The sequence below is a fragment of the Chelonoidis abingdonii genome, chromosome 18 (assembly GCF_003597395.2).
Source record: "Chelonoidis abingdonii isolate Lonesome George chromosome 18, CheloAbing_2.0, whole genome shotgun sequence".
Lineage (NCBI taxonomy): Eukaryota > Metazoa > Chordata > Testudines > Testudinidae > Chelonoidis > Chelonoidis abingdonii.
The window spans coordinates 7,476,378-7,500,608 of NC_133786.1; the positions used below are offsets into that span (position 1 = coordinate 7,476,378).

At 42.8% G+C, this 24,231-nt stretch overlaps 1 protein-coding gene across 16 annotated transcripts in view; it reads right to left on the reverse strand.

Annotated features, from left to right (window-relative positions):
* The window catches only part of ZBTB44 (zinc finger and BTB domain containing 44), a 136,123-nt gene that overhangs the window by 84,657 nt on the left and 27,235 nt on the right, over nt 1-24,231 (reverse strand). For 4 of the 16 annotated variants that reach the window (XR_012657202.1, XR_012657203.1, XR_012657204.1 and 1 more), the window contains exon 6: nt 20,915-20,998. Coding sequence is in view for 12 of the 16 variants with exons in the window: in XM_075073495.1 (XP_074929596.1) it covers nt 20,915-20,998 (84 nt within the window). In the remaining 4 variants the exon portion in view is untranslated. Of the gene's footprint in view, nt 1-272; nt 2,865-7,233; nt 8,304-10,999; nt 11,073-12,582; nt 18,040-20,697; nt 20,999-24,231 lie in introns of those variants that run through there. The other 12 variants (XM_032802424.2, XM_032802425.2, XM_075073497.1 and 9 more) reach the window with 11 other exon arrangements.

The window sequence follows — 24,231 nt, forward strand, 5'->3', positions numbered from 1 at the left end:
GTGTTTAGTGGGTGCACACAGCCCCACTGCAGGCAACGCTGGGTTAAGCCCTTGTTATGTACGTGCCAGTGCTAATTCTTGCTTGTGCTTCTGCTGGTTGGAAAGAGGGGGTCTGGGAGCGGCCATATGGTTATTATTGGTACTGGGGAGGCATGTGGCAGGGAATCACATTTTCCTTTGGGCCACACTCAGCCTGCACTTGTTTATCGTGGGGGAGGGACTGGAAAAATCATTGACTCACAGTAAGGAACAAAACATCGCAGCACTGAAGATGAAAACGGCTCATTTCAATCAAGCTTTATTTGGTTGGTGCGGGGAGAGGGAACTCAACATTTTAATGGGGAAATCTGGCAGCTGCATGTTATTCCTCTTGAGTCGAGTGCGTGGGAGGGACAGATCCCAGAGCCAGTTCTCTTTGGGGGTCTTCCACCAGTTTCGCTGCTCTGTACTATGCATGGTTTAACCCACATGGAAAAAAAACAAGGCTCTTTGCTCCAGAAGCTGTGTCTATTTCAGCTGCCAAAGGGTTTTTGAAATGTCCGGATCAGAGGTGTGGTCTGATGTGAAACTGTAGACTTACAATCGCCTCCAAGCTGTAGCAATTGTTCAGACTCAGCTCTGAATCAAAACTTTGCTTATGGCCCTTATCTGTGTGACATATGGCCAGGCCCAGGAGATAGAGCACAGGACCAGCGCCCAGGAGACCCTAGCTTTGCCATCAACTTGCATGCAGGTGGGGCAAGTCGTGTCAATCTCTGAGACTCAGTGTCCCATCCACTTTGGGGCAGAGTTAGTGATGCTTATCCACTTCATTAGAGAGCTTTCTGATCCACAGTAGAAAAGCATTAATAGTGTGAGTTATTCCAAGGGGACAAACCACAGTCCCAGATACCACACCGCTGAAGTCTGGAAAAAATATTTCTGTTCACATCCATTGGGACCCCCAGCTCCAGCAACTAGAATGAAAAGCTCCTGCATGGTGAAAATATTTTTCACTCCTCCCAATGACACAATTCTCACAGAAGGATCCTACCAAGTGTTAGGGGAGCCGCCCAGACCATCCAATGTTGGTTCACACAAGCTGCTTATCCAAAGCTCAAGTCTGTAAAACTGGGCTGGCAAACTCACAAGAACTGGCTCTCCCCAGTCAGGTTTCTAGTGCTTCCTGGTCCCTGCGAAAATGGTTGAGAACAGACTCTCCATATCACGCCAGCCCCAGCCAGAGTACAGAAGTCACCCCCCCGCCAAATTAAAACAACAGGAGGAAATTACCCCACATTTGTGCAAGTCTCCAAGGGTATGTGTCCACTGCAATCATGAGATGGGATTGCAGCTTCTGTAGACCTACTCAAGCTAGCTTTAATTAAGCCAGCTCAGGGACTGGAGAAGTGAAACTGCAGCAGCATGCAAGTAACCACCCGGGGTCCTGAGTGGACTTGAACAGTCTGTGCTGGCGTGCATGCTCTCTTGGCTTCACTTCATCCGGTACCTGAGTTAGCTAGCTTGGGTACTTCAACAGAAACTGCAGCCACCCCGTGATGCAGAGTAAACATCCCCTATTATTACCCATTGCCTCATTATACACAGACCTCCAAGCCGACTTTAATCACTGTGCTTAAATGAGGCTTGACAAAGGGTGTTAAGCTCACTTGTGAGGCTCCTGCAGACAACATCTAAAGGGGATCTGAACTGGGTCTAAGTTCTGAGCAAGGATTGCGCCAGGAGGATTCTATTGTATCTAATTCCATTTGCCCACCATGAATGCTGCCAGGACAATATGAGCATGAAAAGAGCAATAGTGTTTTCAGTTGTAATTCGCAGCTCTCCTTTCTGGCCTCTCTTGTCTGGCAGCAGGCAAACACATGAACAACAGAGAAGAGCCAGAGCTCCAAGTCCCTCCAAACATGTCCCAAAAAAATGGGAAACTTTGTTTCTGCTTCCATTTCTTGCTGACGCCACACAAGACTAATCCATCCTCTCCACCGGCAGAGATCCTAGAACAGTGAGTGTCTTATACAGCTGAAGAAGTTCCTATCGTAAGTGTAACAAACAGGAAAGAGGGATGAAACATCTGGAAGGAGCATCTGGTTCTCATCTTTGTAGACCGTGTGTTCAGCACATATTCTATACCTGCCAAGGCTCATCTACCTACAAAGAAACAGAACCTGGACGCTCAGACAGAACAGCGCCAGTCAGAAATTAGCTTTTGTTACAGGTTCTTTAACAAGCAGGTGCATTGATGATCTCTCCATGTAATGCATAGAACAGTCTGCAATTACACTGTGCCTTTCATCTGATGATTGCCAAGTGCTTCCACAAAGGCAGTTATGTAGTAAACTGGGGAACCAAGCCGAGTAAGGTTACACAACTTGCTCTCTATCATACAGGTAGTCAGTGGCAGAGTCAGGTAGAGAACCCCTGGGTTCTATGCCAACCAATCAGTGGAGGGGAGCACAACGCACCTCCCAATCTATGCAGGTACTTACCTGGCTTTCATCACCGGAGAGTCTGAGCAGCCCACAATTATGAATGGATTTATCCTTATTACACCGCTAAGAGGCAGGGAAGTGCTATGGGGAACTGAGGCATGGGGTAGATTAACTGACTTGGCCAAGGACAAATTGATCCCAGGTCTCTTGAGGCTCAGCCCAGTGTTCTCCCACCAGACCTGCCTTTCTTCCTAGCCATCTGTCCCACATGAGGACATGGGCTACGTTAGTCAGGGCATGAAAGATGAGGAGATGCAGGTCTTGTATGGGGATGGGAGAAGAGAAGTCACTGCAGAGCAGCACGTCCCATTTTCCAGATGGGAACAGAGGAATCACGGGGTCGAGGAGGCGGCAGTTCCACCCAGGCAGCCCTACCTATGGACAGAAGGAGAAAGAGGTGCAAGGAAAGGAGTGGCTCCCATCTGTACTCAGGCTCATGGACGTTTATAGGTCAACTCCACTATGTATCGATGTAGTTCAGTCATTTCTAATGCAGTCACAGCACTGCCAAGCAGCAGCTGTGGGAGCTGCACAGAAAGAATCCCAGCCTAAGCTTCCAGGGGCATCATAAATTGTGAACGTCGTCAGCCAGCAGAATCCTGAAATGAAATTATTTCCTCTGCAGTTGATTATTTCCAACCCTTTGTGGCCCTTACGAGACACGCTGAATTGACAGCCCTGCAGAATTAGGCACTCAATTTAGCCAGCGAACAGGTATAGCCAGGGCAACGGTAATGCAAGCATCCACTCCATTCTGTCCCTGCCAACGTGCTGTTACCCTGAACTGGAGGGACCCAAACTAGGGGAATGATGGGAGTCCAGGTTCTGTGGCCATTTTACTCATTGGGCTCTCTGCAGAGGCTGCCAAGAAGCGGGTGAATTAGAAGGGATGATTCTCACAACATGGATGCCCAGCAACTGGACTGAGAATCCACCAATTCATTCCATGTAGGCTACAGAACAACCATCAGTTGGTCACAGTCACTCCCAGTCTGGTCTGGCTGTGAACCAGTGACCTCAGGGTAAAATGTTCTATCTTCTTGACCCATCCAGCTTTGCAGTATCTGGTATTCAGCTGTACCACTCAGGAGACTCAGCTGCTTGGGTCACTTAGTAACACTTACTGTCATGGTAGCAAACATACATCTTAGTCATTGGCAAGGATGGGAAGGGACAGGCAGAAAACACACGACAGGGAAGCAGTGTTTTGATCAACTGTGGCATGAGCTGGGGTTTAACTGTAATCCCCTTTGCTGCAGTTCCCATGCTATGCAACTCAGCGTCCCCCTCTGAAATGCTAGTGCTTCAAAATGACATCCCCCGTGCGTGGGGCCAAACCCAACATGGATTTTGCCCCACATCCCAACATCTGAGAGCACTCCTGGGGTGAAACAGACCTAGTGCTGACGTTTATCACGGCCAGACACACATCTTCTTGCACTGGCACAGAGCCATGAAACCATCGCGCTTTTAAGAATTTTTCCCCACTCCCAGACACTGCTTTTCAATATTTTGTCTTAAATCTTCTGGTGTATTTGATTAATCTGACCCAGCTGTTTTCCACTCACAACAAATCATAAATCTATATGCTTGTGTGAGACAGTGTGTGTCTAAGAACGTGTGTCTGAGGATGTGTGTGTGTGTGTGTGTGTCCACATCTGAATGTGTCCCTGCGTGTGAGAGAAATTGCAAACATGTAAGTCCAAGTGGGCAAGAAAAGTTCAAACGTGAATGAGACCATGGCTGAGGCTGTGCATGTACCAGTATGCAGGGATCTGGGTGTGTGTGTACTAATCTCCACAAGCCCATGCATGAATGTGTGGCTGAGTTAATAAACCTGTATTTACGTGTGCACGCACATACATTCAAACGTACGTTTGTGTATGCTCACACATGTGAGCATGAGAATGGGTGTAAGTTGTTGCATGAGTGTTGTGCATGGTGAGTTCATGTGTGTGTGGAGGTGCACATGTCTAAGCCCATGCAAGAGAGTGCAAGAGTACACGTCAGAGGGTGTGTATTCCATGCACGGTGCGCATGTTACAGTACATATGACTGTTTATGCAGGTGGGGCTGCAGTCAACAACTGTCTGTTGCGTAGCTAGGGTTCTCCATACCACATATAGTTCAGAAAAGGAAGAAAAATGGCTGATGAAAAATGTTGTTATATACATTTTTTTCAGAAATAAAAAGCATTATTCAACGACTATAAAAGGCAAAAGTTTGGATGAAAAAGAAGAAGAGGGTTTGCCAAGTTGTTTAAAAAAAAAAAAAAAAAAGAGCAAGTTGCTGCCAGCTCCTGGCATGTGTATTCTCGCTTGTATAAATCAGTCTCCCTAGACCTATGGTAGTTCTTGCTGATGGACTATCAAGCTCCTTGGCTAGATGAGCAGGACATGTGCTTTATATGCACTTACAGAATAGTAAACTGTTATTAAAAGTGGAAAAAACCCCCACAGTCTGATCTACTTGTGGTTTTGCCTGCCCTGCTATTTCAGCACAGAACAAACCTGTCTATGCACAGAGCAGAGTGGAAGCAGAGAGATTGTAAGTAGAAAACTACAGGCTACCTCCTCTGTGCGGAAGCACTTGATGTGTTACAGATGCAACCTGAAACAAAGCAAGAACAACCTGCCCTCCGCAACACAAAAAAGAAAAACCAAACCAAACCAACCCCCGCTACCAGGGAATATTAAATCAAGAGATGGGGTCACGGCACTAAATTGTATTAGTTTCCAAACAGTCCAAAGTAAACAGGGGCACGGTTCACTCTGTTATGAAGTGAGGTGGCGTCTGCAAACTTCTGACCTTGGCCATGCGTTTGGATAAGCCACCCCCATGAAGTCTGGTGGTGCTTGAATCCAGAGTGTGGGGTTGGGTCCATATCTCTGTAAACCCAATCACTAGATTTGGAGTGGAAAAATCCAGTGGGCTCAGTTAGCTGCTAATGGCTCTCCATTGCCAAACCGGAGAGCCTGGGGTCCTGGACAGGCAGGGTCTGAGCACACTGAGGAGGCAACACAATCAGGCATTGGAAGAAGGGGGCGCCTCATATTGTGGGACAACTGGGGAACAAGGCCGGCTCCAGCTTTTTTGTCGCTCCAAGTGGCGAAGGAAAAAAAAAAAAAGATAAAGCTGTGATCAGCGACTGCTCTCCCGTCCCACTTCATTCTTCGGCGGCAATTCAGTGGCCGGTCCTTCCCTCCAAGAGAGACTGAGGGACCAGTCGCCGAATTGCCACCGAAGACCCGGACATGCTGCCTCTTTCCATTGGCCGCCCCAAGCACCTGCTTCCTGGCTAGTGCCTGGAGACAGCCCTGCTGGGGAAGCATGGATGGGCTCCCATGGGTCTCTTAGGCCGGTGCTGGGTGGATCATGGTCTATCAGGTTTATTTTGGGAAGAAAAGGGCATTAAAAGCAGGAACATCAGAAAGGATTTTCAGGGCTCCAAATGGGACATGGGAAAAAAAACATACAATGAAGTACTGAAAACCTGACCTGAGCAGACTGGTTGTCTCTATATGAAGCCTGCCCCCATCCCATGTTACCACCCATTCCACTTTATCAGTCAGTGTGGTGCACATACACACTTACCGCTCAGGTTGTGTGGCTGGTACCTCCTAGAGCAAACCACAAGAGGCCCCAGGTGTCTGGAGGACAGTTGTTCTCATCAGGCTCATCAGCCCTGTGCATGCTATTAAGAGTCTGCCAGCTCTCCCATTCTATGCTTCTGTTTTTCCAGGCGATACACGTGTCAGACCAATTCACCCTGGGCAGTCACTTGGCATCTACAATATCAGTCCACATGCCAAGTTTTTAGAAAACACATCAGAGTAATCTGTCAGGGAATTTGAGTTTATAGGAATAAATAAAACCCACTTTATTTTTAAAATGACATTTTTGGCAACTAATTTGAAACCAACGTAGCTCTTAAAAAATGGAATTTGATTGCTGAGAGCACAGCCATGCAAAACCCAGAATGCCTCTGTATGTAGCTCATGAGATCCTGAGGACGCAAACTATGCTTCCTTGTCTGTCTCGTACTGCTCTGAGCACACTGTGTGTTACTTAGTTCGGTGAATCTCAGTGGACAGGTGCCTACATCACCAAGAAAAAGGATCCTGGCAACTGGCACTAGTGATGCCATCCCATTGGCACTCAGAATAGCCAGGGTGATCGGCTCACTCTAGGTCATTTCGGGGCAGGGTTGAGGCACAGCAATGAGGCAGTGTGGAGAAACTTGCACTACAGACGTCTCTGCTGTAACCTGTTGTGTGGAGGAAAATCAGTCCCCAGGGCTGTGTCAATCTTTCAGCAGCACTAAATTCATAGGATGTATATTATTTTTATAATCTATACTGGCGTGACCAGAGTTTCAGGGGAGCCAACTGAGGTTACTCAGTTAGGGTGAACTACAAAGAACGGGGCAGACAATCCCCAAAGCTGGTGGATATTCCAATACTTAGATTTACCAAACCAGCACAAAACAGCTTCTATAATACCTTACTGGTTACCCAGAAGCCATCAGCACAGTTTTCTTAAAGTAACCCAGCTTCAGGCCTCCACCCAGAAACCCAAGTCAAATATGAGGAGGATTACTGAAAATCTTGTTCATCATATGAAAAAAGTTCTACCAGTCCCAAAGGATTGGACACAATACCTCCCAAGTTCATGAATATTCCAGATCTTGCCCAAATATACACTTAAAGCCAATTCTTATTAACTAAACTAAAATTTATTAAGAAAGAAAAGAGAGAGTATTGATTAAAAGATCAGTATACATACAGACTTGAGCACAATCTTGAGATTCAGATTCATAGCAGAGATGGAGAGCTTTGTAGATGCAAAGATCTCTTTTCAAAATAGTCCATAGGTTATAGTCCAGTGTTCATATTCAGGGAAGTCCAGTCCAGGCTCTCCGTCCTTGTAGCTTAGACTTCCCCTGCATGAAGCCTCAAGCAGATCTGAGATCACAGGATCAGGACCCAAGCCATTGTTTATACAGTTTCAGGCCCTCTTGTGACAGCTCGGAGTCCTAAGCATCGCAGGTAAAATCCACATAGATTAACATAAGGCAATTGCCTGTTTTTCCACCATTCACAGATGATTTCCTATACATTTCAAAGGGAGATGAATACAGCATATCCTATGTCTACAGTTCATTTAAATCTTAAGATGTCATTTTGAGCTCTGAATTAACAGAATACAGCATAGACAGGGCCTTTTTGATTACACTGTTGACCACTACCAATATATATGTAAATAAACAAAGCCACAAACATTATCTCTCCATATGTTTTTAAGGGTTGAATATGAGTCATTTATCCTGCAGGATGCATACCCTTTCTGGTCATACATCACAATTGGACATGTTCTTAATTACACATTTCCACCAGCCCAGCAACATCACACATTTTTATGGCTTGCTTATTATAACCATGTTTGGTGGACACCACTTATGAAGGGCTTTAAAAAAAAATTCCTGCTGTAAGAAAACTGGAGAGTTACTCCTGACCCCCTGGTGAGCTCTCACTCAAGTAAGCAATCAAAGAAGCAGCTAAAAATAATCAGCCAAATCAATATTATTAGCATGACAGTAGCACCTAGATTGTCCAGCTAAGATTGTGGCCAGTTGTGCATGGTGCTGTACATACACCTAATAAGAGACAGAATGTAAGCTCTTCAGAGCAGGTACTAAGTAGATAATATGAAGGTGGGTGGGGAAACTGAGGCAGACACGTGGAGTGACTTACCTAAGTTCATACAGCGGCAGATGGTCCCCTGAATTCCAATTCACCTAACTGCTGGACCACGCTGAATTTCAGTAGAAGAGAGAATTTAAAGGTTAAGCAAAACTGCAAGAAATTACACTAGGATACTTTAAAACTATTTGCTTAAGTCAGGGATTTGACCTTCTGGAAGTGGCAGGAGGCATCTCCTGTTAAGATCAGACTTGTAGGGACAATCAGCATACTGCTGTAATCAATCCATTCATTTAAGTTAAATGCCATGCCAATCACTGCAGTGTCCAAGTGACTAAACAGCACTAGTGACATATTGCAGCCAGAACATGAATGTATCTAGGATGAAATTCACTGCTGAGCACAGGGCCAACATAATGCCCCCATGCACCACTTACATCCTTAAAACAGGGCTTAAGTGGGATTAAAAAAACAGAGGGGCGAATTTTACCCTTAGCAAACATATTCATAACAGCACCCTTTAGTGTGGTCTTTACATTTACACAGCACTTTTCATCCAAAGATCTCAAAGAATTTTGCAAATATAGGCAAGATCTCATTATCTTCATTTTACAAATAGGGAAACACACAAGGACGGATGAAGTGACTTGTTCAAGTCACACAGCAAATTGATGGCACAGTCCAAATTTAAATGCCATAGAACTCCACCTCTGGGAACTATTACAAAGTAGGGTCTTGTCATTTAAACAATAAACAGCATCAAATCAAACAAAACTGAACAGATTAAAATCAAATAAGAACATCTACATTGCACAGATACACTAAATTCACTCAATTAGTTTACCCTGCTCCCTCTTGAAAGGTGTGGCTGTGCACAGGTCACAGGGCATAAAGGACTAAAGTAATGGGGGAAGAATGAGGTTAATCGGGGTCTGTTGGGAGAGGGATTTGGATTGCTTGAGTTGATTCAGGAAGCAGCACACAGAAGAACATGTCACTGGTAACTGAGCTAATGAAGCACTTCTGGAGATAGAAAAGCATAAGCTAAGTTCAGTCTTGGCTTCCTTTGGTATGTCCACGCTTCCCAAATCCCAGAGCCTGGGTTTGAACATTTACACTGCAGTTAAACAGCCCTGTAGCCCAAGCCCTGCGAGCCTGAGACAGTTGGCACAGGCCAGCCATGTTGACTTGAGCGCCACTCAAAAGCCTGGGAATGTTTGCCAGATGGCAAAAGGCAAACAAAGTGGGAATTTTATATATATAGGCCATATCCTCAGTAGGTTTATCTCCATTGTAGGCAATGGACCTGGCTGATTTACACCTAGCTCCCATGTTAAAAGAATTTTAAAAAGTGTTTTAAACAAAGCAAACAAAACTGACATAAAATTAAACTATTAAAACACCACGGCCCCGTTTCAGACTCAAATGTGTCGTAGCTTTTAAAACAAGGTTCTCCCTTTAACATAAATAGTGTTTTTAAAGAGCAACTCCTTCTGCCCAACTATTCCTCAAGCAGCTTTTTCATCCAGGGTTTGCATTAATTTTGCAAAGAAGGTCAACCTGAAAGATTTTTATTTATTTAAAACATAAGCTCCTTAAAGGGCTTCTCTTTTTGTTTGTCTTTTCCTTTAAATGTATTAATTTCAGCTCAATCAACTAAGAGGTTACATAACAGTTGTTTATAATTATTATCACGTCAACCCCTGAAACCGATCGCTATAGCTCTGATGTTACATAAAGGCATTTTTTGTTAAACTATGGGAAAGATGAAGTCTGAACTTGGAGAGGATTTCCACCCCCCCTTTTTTTTGCTTTTTTAAAGTTCTGTTGTCTATTATGCAGTGCTTCAGACTCTTCTTTCTGTGGGATTTTATTCTACACAGTTCATGGGTCTGTTTTCATACAAACAACACACTAACAATATAGTTTCTATCTCTCTCTCTCTCTCATGCCTCTCTATTCAATGCAGAACATAGGGCCTTCATCACTGCCTTCCATCTTTGCTGGGCTGCTGTTGCAGTCTTAGCTTCTTCCCATGTAATTTTGATAGCTTTCTATTCTGCTTCTATTGTGCGTTTCCGTGTTATCTTGGTCCACCTTATTGCCTCTTCTTCTGGGGTTTCCAGTCCAATATCTAATGCCATTTCCATGGACGCCTTTAAAAACTGAAGTTCGAGATCACTCAAGACAAAAGCAAGTTAGAGAAGCCATTAGCATTAAAGCTCCAATTCAGCAAAGCATGCAAGCACAAGATAACAGTGCATTGCTGAATAAGGATGGTTTGAAGCACGTGGTTAAATGCTTTGATGAACTGGGGCTGCTCCTGGTCAGTGTTACCAATTGCCTTCAACATGCAGGATTAAGCTTTTAAAAGGGGTCATTTTATTCTGTCATGGGAAAAGCACTGGAGTTAGAGGCGGAAAATGTGATCATTTTTTGGGGAAAAAAGGTGTTTCTATTTTTTGTCAAAATTTCATCAGAATTTTTCAGGAAACTAGCAGTGATTTGACCATGAGAGCAAGACCCATCTCCTCTATCATCCATGATCTATTTCAGATGACATTTGTTCTCAGCGAGTTTCTTTTCCCTGAGGAATAACATCCACCAAACCTTCCATCACATTCTTTGTCACCTTGGCAGCAGACCCACAGCCATCAGCCTCTGGACAAAGTCCTAATCATATCTCTAGGACAGGGCACCATATCTCCAAGGCTGGAAAGCACTGAAGTTATTAAAACCCAACAAATATTGAGGATCATATCCAACCTTGGGACGAGCCACTGCTGCCCCCACTGATTCTGCACTGACTAGTTATCCACAATGGGCTCTGTGGTCACAGGTTGGATTTCCTGAGCAATTTTGCTGGAGTATGTGGCAGAGCCTGGATGAAGAAAGGTCAAAGAAGAGAAGTTCCTAAGTACCTGCTTTCCTGCAGAGGGAGGATCAATTCCTATCCTGAGGTGACAAAGAAGTGTAGACGCTTAAGCCCTAGGTTAGCAAACTCAGGGTCTGCTAACTCGAGTTCTACTAACCCTGGGCTCACATTGTAGTGTAGATATACCCTAAGACAGACAGAGTACAACTGCCGAGTCAAGGTTTTCAACACAGAAAAAGTTTCACATCAAATTTAAATGCATGTTTAGCATATTTGGATTTGCATCGCAAAAGTCCCCTTGCATGCACATTCAAGTGACTTTGGATCCTGAGATCTATCAAAAACACATTCTGTTGGTCTTTTCTCATCTCAGCAGATGTTCACACTGAGGCTCTTATATTGGAATGTTGGCTTTCGATTTGTGCAAGTTCATTCAGAATCACTGCTCCTTTCCAATTTGAGTGTGAATGTCTTCACAGGGACTTTCTAAGGTTCCTATTTTCAGGGCAGTATGACCAGAAGAGTGTCAAGGCCTCCAGCTCAAATTATAAATCTGTCCAAAACACTTTTACCAGAACCCTGCTATTCCCCAAACAAAATGCGTTATGATTCCCACACCATACACCAGTCACGAGGCAAAGTTTTCAAAAGGGAAAGTAAGAGCACGAAATATGTAAACACCCAAGCTGTTCTAACCTAACCCTCCAAAGCTCATCATGGATGCTTACCCTGTACTCTGGAATCTCATTGGCTTTTCCATTTAGTTTTCTAATGCCAATTTCAGATGCTGAATACAGCAAGGATTGGACTGCTAGCATGCTCATATTTGGCAGTCACATCAGACCATGGCAGGAATGGCAAATATGCAGGTGGCTGGGTAGAGTTTTAAACATTTCAATGAAGCTATTCCAGAAGTCATGTGCCTTGACACCGGTTCCCTAGCCATGTGGAGAGGCAAGTGTTCAAGCAAAGCCGGAGCCAGGTGGACTTGTCAGAGCAGGCCTAGTTTAACCGTAAGGAATGACAGAGATGGCATAGCTTAAGTCCCCTTCCACTGGGCTTGTCCCATGGTCAAACTAAAGCTCATAGCTGCAATTGCAAAGGACTCCATCAACTGACATTTTAAACATTGTTCTATTGAGAACAGGCCTGTTTCCCGTGATGTTCCACCAGGAAAACCACATTCAGAAAGAAGCCTTCCCCACAGAACAAATGGCAAAAGAATAGCAAGGATCGTACACACACAGATGAAAGTCAAATGATGTCAGGTACTTTTTTATAATACTCCTTACTCAGGCAGTCTCTGAGGTCACTCACTTTGTTTAAAGCTACCTTCCTTCTGAACAGGATGCTGAAAAGTCATTTAGCACTCTATTTAACTACTTCAGACCAAAGTCAGCCCTAATATAAAAGGCTGAAATCCCACTGAGAGTTGCACCTGCTTATAGCCAAGCTGAACTGAGTCTATTGTCCGTACTCTTAGGCGTACATAAAGTAACGACACAAAGCAAGTATATACTCCATAAAACATTAATATTTTAATGAAAAATCTTAGCTTCATGTTTCTATCCAAAGACACTCAAAACTAGGTTTTCCTCCTCCCCCCCCCCTTAATTTTGACCTATAAGGGGACCAGTTTGGAGATTTTTAATTTTTTTTTTGTATTTTAAAACATTTTTTTTTTAAAGATTAAACAATCAGGCTAGCAAAAAAGTACCCAATACATACTTTTCTTATATCAAACAAGCTAGTATTTCAGTACAATGTAACTATACAGAATATATACATTACACATATGATCACAAAGCATACACTACAGGCTCAGAACAGATTTGAAAAAACATGATATTCACACTGATTACAAGAACTCTAAAAATGATTGTAACGTTGAAACGGCACTTAGTTTACAAAAAAGTCACAAAAATATATATAGCCACCAAGAACTATGGTTCCTGAAAAATACTAATAGCCAGATAGTATTATATAAAATGTGAAGTGTATTTAAACATCGTATACATTAAAAACAAAACCAAAAAACATTTCTGTTAAGTCAATAAACATGCCAAGTAATCTAGCTGTGACCAGCGTCAACAAGAGAAGCTGCACTGTGTATGAGATGACGACTGGATATACGGCTGGTGACTGGAGACTGGCACAGTTAAAAGGGTTGCACTGTTACTAAAACACACAAAGAAGCCCAGTGATAACTTAATTCACATTTTCCCCCCTGCTCTACCACCCCCCTCCCCTTCAAGGGTTCCATCAAAGGCCAGCGCCCAGACAGTCAAGGCACTGAAACAGCAGGGTGAGGAAGCCACTAGGACTTTCTTGTAGGCAGGGCTATAGTCAGAATATCAAAAGCATGCATCAGCTCAACAAAATGGTAAGTCGAAATCTCCTCTGGGGACTTTATCAACCCTCAGGAAGACTGTGGTTTCCACACAGGAGGGCAGCCCCAGAAACTGTTTTTTTTTTTTTTTATTTTTGTTTTTTTAGCGCAACCAGATCTGTAGGCGAGCCCTGTAGGATACTGAATTACTGTTGTAGCACACACTGAGTTAACAAAAACCCAGAGCTTTAATAATTGTATTTTTTTTAAAGTTGACGTTTTATGGTTTATTCCCTCTGAATATTTTGCACTAACTATGTTCTGCTGGTGACCTCTGATGTGGTTGAGGCATAGTCCGACCCCTATTTGATGGTGAGACCAGTACTTTTTTCTGCCCAAAATGAACTAGGAACAAAAGGTGCTCCCTACATCTGCATATTACCTATGCCAGCCAATCCAGGCAGCGTGCACAAAGCCTCTACCCCTCCAAATTGCATATAAAATGCTACAGGGTATGCCCTGAAAAGAGGATGGCAAAATTCTCATGCCCTAAAATCTTTGGACTGGAGGGGAAAACCAGCAACCAAGAAGTGACTGAAGCCCACATATAAAAACATAAAGCCATATCTTAAAAACAATAAAATTTTATCCCATAAGGGACCTAGGGACCATAGTTTCATAAAATATATTTTACTGCATTGGCAGCTATTACTTTTTTTTTTAAAAGTTTAAGTTCACATCTTTCAGCCTCGTGAAAACCAGAATCATTTTCAAAGATCTAGTCAACTAAACTCTCAGTATGAGAGACTTGACCACAGTACTTACTAGCCTGACAACTGAACTCAAATTGTAGTGAGAAAGACAAACCAACAGGCCAACAGGGACACAAAAATTTTAACCTGTGAGAATAAAACTGTGTTGCAGAAAACTGACATTCCAATTAGTACTGGGGGAAAATTTAATCTCCTCAATGTGAATATATCCCCAGCACTGACATTAATGGGAGCTGTGTGCGCATGCATCAAAAGGAAACTATTATTTGGCCAAACTGGACAGCACACAGCTAAAGCAACTACTTCTCCTCCTCCCCCTCTGTGTGGGGGCGGGGGGAGCCAGAGGTGACCCTCTACCCTCCACCTTGAGGCTCTGTCCCACACAATATGTATGGAATGCAGATCCATGTCTCTGAATCCTGCTCCCTGCCAAACAGAACCATCCATGTTCTGTGGTGGTCAGGGCCCACTTCTCGCATAAGTGGGTGGGGGAAGGAAGGATTTGCCACTTAATGTACAGATCGTCCTCTGTACACCAGAAGGTTATGCAAAAGGAAAATGCACCCAAACCACTTTGTGAATACATTTGGAGAATACTTGTCAATTCAACAACTGCTGCAAGGGATACTACTGCCTCAGTAAACTGAACCTCCTCTATTTGAAAGAAAATCTAAACAACATACTTTTTAACCAAAATATAACTTAATTCCTTGTATCTATTTTTAGAAAAAGCAGTCCAGGAATCAAACTCCTCTGATGACATCTTTTAAAGAAGCTATGTTTCAGGTTTAATCCCCAGTGTAGTCTAAGGCATGCTGCTTTCAGTTTACTTAGACATTTATCTCAGTTTAGAACCTGGATATCCAGCAAAAGAGCATGATGTAAAATGTTAGAATATTTTAAATCTCTCCTGTGAGGAACATTAGTACTCCCACGAACTGAGCACTTCCAGAAAGACAGGGAAAAGAGAAATGAAACAAGATTTACATTTCATTTGGACTCCTCTCTGTGGAGAAGGGATACATATATTCACAGGAAACAATTACAAATACCAACCAAGGAACAGATTAGAGCTACAATACAGTCCATGTAGCTACCAAGTTTTAATGTGTTCTCTGCAGCATTTCAGACAGCAGTTAACCTTCCGACAGAATTTTAAGCCATCTAAAAACCAGTTATTCTAGGTGTTACGTATTCTGCATTTGCACATCTCATGATCAGTAACTTATGTGTTACAACAGATCTTGTCCTGGGTGAAAACCATCTTTTTTTTGACAGAAGGAATAAGTCCATCCATGTGTGATGTGTTAATTCATTGTGCATTATACACAGTGGGCCAGTTGTAAAGTCTGAGTTTGTGTGTCTACTTAAGCGCTTTTTAACTTATGACTGACTAAAAATTGTCATGTACAAGGAAGACTTATGCTTTTATAAAAGAGAAAGAGGATCATGAATTAGGGTTTAGTACCAGATCCTTCTTTTATCCTGAACTACTGGGGGATGAGGGAAGAAATATTTAACGGGCACTGTCCCGTCTCATTGGATTCTCAATTATAGAAATCAGAAGTGGAAGAGGACTGGTCATCTGATCCAGTCCCTTCAATGGATACTGGCCTATTTCATGGTACAGTATTTTGAACAAAAAATTGTTCTGCTCTAAGCCCTTTACAAAAGACCAAGATAGACATATAAGATGAATTGTAGCTGAGACATTTTCCGCAGATCAGACCGGGGGGGGGGGGGGGGGGGGGGCCCCTTTGCTTTTTATTTTTAGAAATAACTGGGAATGTTTTTTTTTTTTTTGTTTTTTTTTTACATCAACACAGGGTAGGGAAAACTTGTTGAAAGAAACACTAGAAATGTGTAAGTATGTTACCACTGAAGCCTTTTAAAATGTTACCAATGTGCAACAAGCTTTACACTGATTTGCTATCAGCAGATATTTCCTAGTTCTACAGATGCATTAGAACTGCTGAAGTCATTGCACACTAATCAGTCTTGCCATTTGAGCTCTGCACCTCCTCTTTCTCCTTTTTAAAAAAACATTTCTCTATATTTCTCTTTCAATCCAATGTGTGTGTGAGACAGAGGGAGATGAGTTTACCAAGCAGATCTAAAACCAAGGGAGTCTGACACACGCCCTTGGAATACTAAGGTCAGGTAATACTTAAAACTCTCAGCATGCTGTGGATTGTGGAACACAGCTGTTTGTGTATCAAACAGAGTTAATTTCATCAGCAGCCAAAGAATTTATACAATCCCTACTTTAAGTTTCTAAGCTTTACTATAGCCCAAACTGCTTGCAACAAAATGAGAATTGCTGCTCTGAAAATCCCATACCCAAAATTTACAGCCTTTTCTAAATCTGGAAAAAATGAAATTGCAAATCTTTCACTTTATTGCTTGTTTGAGTTGTGTACAGAGCTGGAGTAACAGCCTTTAATAAACTAACTTGGCAAAGGTTTAAAATGTTTTGGAACAGGAACAACATAACATTGTTATATAGGGTTTTTATAAACAACCCTCTGTTGGGTTAGAAACTTGGCCTCTAAAAAGAATAAATTGGTTGTTTTGTCCAAAACAGACTAATAAAACCCCCAGAAAGCATACATGCATATGTATAAGCACAAAAGTGTGTAATAATGCACAAAAGAACTTTTTTTCTCTCTGTAAACTCTCTCTAGCCAGCTTTTGGATATTAAGGATATGTGTGATAGGGGAAAGTGACTAGGACTGCAAGCAGTCTGGCCAAGGTTTAAGAATTTTAGTCTGGGACATGTTTTCTTTTTTTTAAAGGTGGTTTCCTTTACAGAAAGATACAGTGATGACAGATTTGTCAGGCTTGCATGGATTTATACTTTCCTTGACTGTACGTCTCGCCCCATATAAGCAAATCAGGATTGGTTATTTGAATGAGCAGTTTCTAAAAGGAGTGGAATATCAGAAGTGGGAGGACCTGGCATGGCATCATCACTCAGTTTGTCAGAACTGATTCAGAGATTTTTTGGTAAAGAGGACATTTTTAAAAAGGGCGGTACTGTTAAATTTCAGAAATGCTTACAATTCCAAGAAAAGGGTTACAGTAAGCAGTTTGAAAAACAGTAAGGACAAAGATAGGACATGCCATATTTTAAGCAGAAGATTAATGCATCTACTCAAAGTTTGTCAAAACTCTGCTTATTAATTAACTTGCAAGCATGCATGCTTGTACTGGGCATTTTAAAAGTGTCTTCTGATTCTCTCCCTTTACCAGACGGTCTGCAGAAGCATTAGAAATGTAATCAGTTGTTGTAACTGTGGAAGAAGGAAGTTGAAGTGATTTCAGTCGATTGCTTCTTCTTTAGAAATGCATCACAGCTTCTATGATGCTCTGACAGGACCTTACTGTGCATTCAGTCAAACATTTTCACAGAACTGATCATTCAGTCATGAAAAATAATGTAACATCTGTTGCAGTTTTCTGTTTAAAGTGTAGCTTACAAAGTAAAAAGGGAAATCTCCCTCCTTTTGTTTAAAAAAATTAAATTAAAATGTACAGGACCAAACACAGGCACTTTCCAAAGAACAAAAATGAAACCAAACCATGAATTATTCAATAGTAATAGAGGAGAGCTCTGATTTCGGAGGGTCATCACTGGTTGCCTCGGCACTGGCATTAGTCTTTGGCTGCTCTGGCATGTCTTCCTCTTTTTCTGCCAACCCACCCAAAGACCCCAAGGGGAAAGTGCTTTCGCAATTCTGAGTCGACGAGACCTGCGAAATGACAGGCATGTGGACAGAGGAGTTGCTTTCAAACCCATGCTCTCCTAGCTCATATTGCCCGAGGGTCTCTTCCTGCTCCTGGTTTAAGTAGTCCGGGACTAGGAAATCACTAGAAGAAGAGCAAAGGACAGAAGAGAATGTTAACCTTTCAACGAAACATCAGGTACAGCTCTGCTAACTACTACATTGCGCAGGGAATAAAGAAACTATTATCACAGCATAGGGCTAAAATCTTCACAATGATATGCTTCACTAAGTGTTATAACTCAGGTTTTATTGACATGTCTGGAGAAGCTAGACCTGGGATATCAATTTTTCATGGTTTATGCAGCCCTATTTCCTCAGGGGTAGCTTCATTATCTGGGTTTGAGCTCCTTGAGGATGGGAGTTGATGTTAGTATCGCCACTTGCTGCGGAATGCCTCCATGCCAAAATAGAGAGCGCTGGAGTTTTGTTTTTTTTAAGAACAAACTGAATTTAGTGCAGGTCAGTTCAGGTCTATTCAACCTCTGTAGAGGGGCAGGGACTACCAGAGAATCATATGCAACCTTCCTCTCAAAGGAAAGGGGTCCAAAGTCAAAGGGAATTAAAAAGGCTAAAGGAAACAAAAGAGGCAGGGCTGAGGCGTGGGGACAAAGATATAACAAAAGTGTGCCACTGTAGGACCCAGCGCACAGACCTGCAGGTGACACCCGCTGCTCCAACAAGTCAAGGTAAAGAAATCGGATTTAGAGCTCCAGGCAGCAGCAATGAAAGCCTTTCCTCAAGTTGCCCTGTCAACGTGCTTCAACAATGACACAGGACTATTTCAGATGACAGTGGGTAGTTCAATTTCAGTAGCTCATTCCATCTTTGGCCTCTCTGCTGAACTATCAATAAGGATGCCTACTGTGATGTTTTTTGTTATGCTGACATCTACCTATTACAGTAAAACCTGCCTTAGAGACTACCTCTGAAGAGAGGCTGCCTGTCATGAACTGTCACTCACTTGCAGAGGCCATGGAACACCACCACTATCTGGTGCGCAAACTTTAAAGAGAGACCACTTCTTACAAGCGACCACTCTTGCTAACTCCCATCAGTGGTCACTCTTGGCAGGTTTCCCTGTACTAAGAAGTGGACTGAATTTCATTTCCTCCCAAGCCACCCAGTCTTGGCTCTTTTGTCACAATAACTATATAGCTTAGTCTCAGAAACTGGGGGCTGAAAATGCTCAGAGGAAAGGTCTCACACACTCTACCAATATTTCCTGATTTACTCTGTGCGAGCATGACACAAAGTCAACATTTTTTTTTGCAAATATCCAGCACCAGACATATTCATAACTAAAACCAGTATATGCACTCTTTGGATTTTCCATGTGGTCCATTCAAAAGGGAGCAGTTTCCTAGCACAATGATATGAGATTCAATGACCCTTCTCTTTCTGCAGAAGAGGATGCACTTTTCCAAATCTAGGGGAAATCCAAATCGGGGAACAGTGGGAAAATGCTCTATGCTAACATGTTAATCTGTATTTTCAAAAATCAAATAAGGCCCAGGAAATCACTAAAAGGAGTGTGTTTTAATGTATTCAACAACAAAAAAAGAGTGCTTACCACAGCAACCGCATCATCTCGTGGTATATTCATGCTACCTCTGGCACAAGTGGTACCCTCAATGAACTGCACACACCAGAAGGTACTGAACTTTGTACTTTTAAACTATATTTTCAGGGAAAGACAGCTGACAAGCAAACATTTCCTGATTTATGTTCTTTTGGAATTCTTTATACAAGTGGTGTAGAACTAAACACCAAACAAAATGTTGAAACCTTTCATAAGACAAAAAAAAGATGACATCTAGAAAACACTTGATAGATTATCGCTGGGGAATTTTAGTTGCTATGATGCAAAGAATAAACTTACAACAGGCTTACTTCATACTTTTTAAAACAAACAGCCTACTTACATGTACACATCTGTGTTATCGTGAATGAAGGAACTTTTGGTTTTTTTTTTTAAAACGCAACCTGTTCTCAGGAGATTAAATATTTAACAGTCCCTCTCTCTAGAGTCCCCCTCATTCACTTTCATTTATTTATCCCTCTATTTAAAAATCTCTTGTTCATAAACACTTATTCCATATCAGTGTGATATTACTGTGCTACTTTGACTCCTCAAGACTCATTTACAGGCCTCTGACGAGTTTTTAGTGATATGTTTTTGTATGTTAAGCCAATTCTTTACTACTCAATTAACAAGAAATGTGCAGTAGGCCTGTGTGATTAACAGGTTGGAAATTTTAAAATTTGATCATTTAGCAGTAAAATAAACCTAAAAATGAGAATCAAGATGTGATCATATGGATTCATGCAGTCTCGTAATAAAATCCTCCCCTCAATAAAAAGTACTTTAATAAAATCAGGTCGTAAACAGACAATCCAAACTCTTTCAGATACAGCCATCAAATAATTTATAAAAACTCAGACTGTGGTATAGAATGTTATTTTTAGCACTATTAACGTGCTTTTAGATACTATCGAGAAGAGAAGTAACCTAGTCACTAAGAAGCAATCTTTCCATACTATTGGATTCCTCAATGCCTTATTATACAGTTATATATACATACTAAAAAGCAGATCAGAGATTACAGATAGTAGCGCAAGAAAGAACGTGACTGTAATTAGCTGGCAACCTGATGAGAGGAACAGCAGGCTGCCCTGAAAGCAGGAAGAGATGATTTAGAAAAAGCAAGTTTCCCTGTTAGGTTTTTGTTGTGCACCTCACCTGCTCTGGAAGTAGTTTGCTAGCTCTGATGCTTCATGGTTCAGACTCCTCAGGTGAACGATTAAATTTCCAGAGTTGGTGAACATGGCGCCACATGTTTTGCACTCGTAAATCCGAGGCTTGCGGATAATATGCCGGGAAACCCGCATGTGGTGTTTATATTCCCCGAAGGAAGTGAAAGTGGCACTACATATCTGGCACCGGAAACAGCGTTTACCTTCGTGCTTCAGGCGATGCATCTTTAGCGAGTAAGCTCGGGTGAACTTTTTCCCACAACGGTCACACTGAAATGGTTTAATGCCTGTGGGAAAAGAGGGAGAAATATTTATTTTGTGCAACTGGAGGTCACATTCAGCCATTTCTGTTCTACAGGACAGTAGCTGTGACCAGTCATAGTAAAGTACTGATTTAATAAGGAGACAAACAGGTTATCTTTAAAATGACGGAAGTGATTAGCATAAATCTGATATTTCTCTCAATCAGATGACAAGGAAGTTCTATAATGACCAGATCCTTATACAGAGAGATACGGTGGATCCTTATATAGTCCTTCTTCATTATATAACTTAACCTGCTGTAAGGCTTCTGTGGATTAGAAACCACGGCAAAAGATACTGAGCTATAGCCAGAGTGTTTGGTGCAGCAGAACCTATAAACCACCTTTGTTGTCTCCTGATTTTGGATCAATCTGAGCTAGGCTGATCGGTGCAACACAGCAACCTTTAGATTGCTTTTAGTAGAAAGTTTCATCAGCTGTCTACAGCCCCAAAGGGCAGTTCTCGTAGTAAGGGACTGCCTGGGCATAGGGATACCCTAGCTTATGCAAGGAGCCTGACGAGAGAGTTGTGGTGTAGGAGCCTACACAGTAGCTCCATGCCACCTGAGGAGGTTTGCACACAGGGGTGATGCTCTGGGGGTCAGGTAAGCAGGGCTGGCCTTAGGCCGATCCCCCTGATTCCCGTGAATCTTCAGCGGCATTTCGGCGGCAGCTCTTTTGAATCAGGCCCTGCACGTCCTAAAGCCAGCCCTGCAGGTAAATGAATCTTAATGCAGCTTTTCACAGTCAAAGGAGCACAAAGCTGCACTAACAGATCTGATGATCTGACCCTTAGTTTTGTCCTACAACCAATTTAGAAGCCTTGTTACCAACTCTCTCATCATTTACTCACCATGCTCATTTCAAAGTGAATAAAAATATTACATGGTACAGCAGCAGTTAATTTGCAATGGAATTCCTATGCTTGAGAGAAACACACTCTCCCTAAACAATCACATCACTACTAACACTAATACTATACAAAAGGTTAAACCACAAAAAGTCCTATTAGATGGTCTGACAGAATTCAGGCCAAGAATCTGGAACTCTGACTTCAGTTCACACTACAGTTCAAAAGAAAAAAAAAATGCTAAATGGTCTAAATTAAGGATGTTGTTTCAGTCCAACCTGTCAACTTTACTTGTCAATTCCTCTGCTTTCCTCATGTTTAAGTGAGCTCCTTTAATTGTGGCTTCCAACATAGTGAAAGCTACAGTTAAGGTTAAATGGAGTCTCTTTATAAACTTGCTTTCACATGCTAACATTCTAAAATATTGTCCTTTGGGGCTGAAACTTTCCATGCTTGGTCTCTGCTCAAAGGCATTTATCTTCTTGAAAAGTTTGAGGCAAATCTCTTCAGCCGTTTGAGTTAAGAGAAAATACTTCTGGCATTTACAGATTGGAGGTTTCTGCACACAAGTAACTCAAAAACAGCTAGTAAAAAATATCTGCCAACTTCCCATGCAAGTCTTACTGACATCTGCCCACTGACAGATCAGGCTGAAATACTTCATGCATGCTTGGGGGATATCTTAAAATTTTAGCAGCCTACTTGGGACAATTTAATAACCAAATATTCACAGGCAGGGTGTCTTGTTAAATGTCAAATGCCAAAAAATGATATGAATGGATCATTATTGGGCTCAATAACAGCTGCTAGTAAAAACCTGTGCCTTGAGAATCGTCGTTCTTCTGCCCACATAAATCTTATGGCATTTGTGCAAGATGACATGTCAAATATAAACCAGGAGAGAGTAAACGTGTTACTGTTCAATTGCAAGGATCCAATTTCTCTTATATCAAAATGACTTGTATAGATTTAAACATTTTATTAGATAAATAGTGGTTAACTCCACCAACAGTTGCTTACTATATACACTTTCTAAAACTTATTGTGTACTTCAGCCATAAACATGTTTAAAATATCAAAACTATTACGAATAATCTGATTTCTTAAAAACCACCAGCAAGGATCAACCATTCTGACTGACTGGCACAAATTCCATATGGTATTTAACTATAAAGGGCATCTTCGAGGCCTGCACTGTAACTGTTAAAAGTATCTCTGCATTCACTGGACTATCAAAGACACAGTTAATGCTCATCTAGCACATCCTACACGATGGGTGGGCAAACTACCATCCATGGGCTGGATCCGGCCCCTTAGGCCTTTGGATATGGCCCAAGGGACTGCTCCCCATGGTGCTGTGGGCCCCACGCTGCTCTCCAGAAGCAGCCAGCACGACTCCCCTGAGGCCCCCGGGTGGGGGGGCACAGGGCTCCCTGCATTGCTCTTGCCTCCAGGCACTGCCCACCTCAGCTCCCATTGGCCGGGGAGCTTCGGGGGAGGTACCTGGAGGCGCAGCAAGGGCAGCGCACGCAGAGTCCTCCGTCCCCTCTCCCCCAGGGGATGCAGCACTTCCTGGAGCATCCCGGGGCCAGGGACAGGGCAGGCGTGCAGGGAACCTGCCCTGGCACAGGCGCGCGCCACTGTCACCCTGGAGCCCGAAGGCCTTCCGCCCCCCCACTCCCACCCTGAGCCCCCTCATACACTCCGCACCCCTCCTCTGCCCCAATCCCCTGCCTTGAGCCCCTTCCTGTACGCTGTACCCTCTCCCAAACCCCAGCTCCCTGCCCTGCATACAATTTCCCCACCCAGATGTGGACCTCGGCCCAAAAAGTTTGCCCACCCCCATCCTAAACTGTTAAATCTCTGGGTGGCAAACAGTAACAACCTCATTAACAGCTAATCCTTTGGTCACTTGTCTGAAAGAAAACAAAATGGCTGCAAAGAAGTTTGGAGAGAAAGGCTGATTCAAAAGAGGCAGACCTGATACTTAACTCTTGCTAAATGATACTGATTGCAACTACTTAATTTATTAGTCATTTTGATTGCTCCCCTTCACCCAACCCTGCAGAAGTTTCTGAGACACAGGAGGACATAACTACTAATCTCAACTACTTACTTTGGATAAAATGGTTTTGGTCACAGCTTTCTTAGGATTTATGAGGGCTTGGCTACACTTGCAAGTTGCAGCGCTGGTGAGGGGGTTACAGCGCTGGCTGTACTCCTGGTCAGCTACGGGTGTAGCAAATCCAGCGCTGGTGATGCAGCGCTGCTCATCAGGTGTGGACACTCACCAGCGCTGTTATTGGCCTCCAGGGTATTAAGAGGTATCCCAGAATTCCTGTCTACAACAAACCGGAAGGTACTCCCC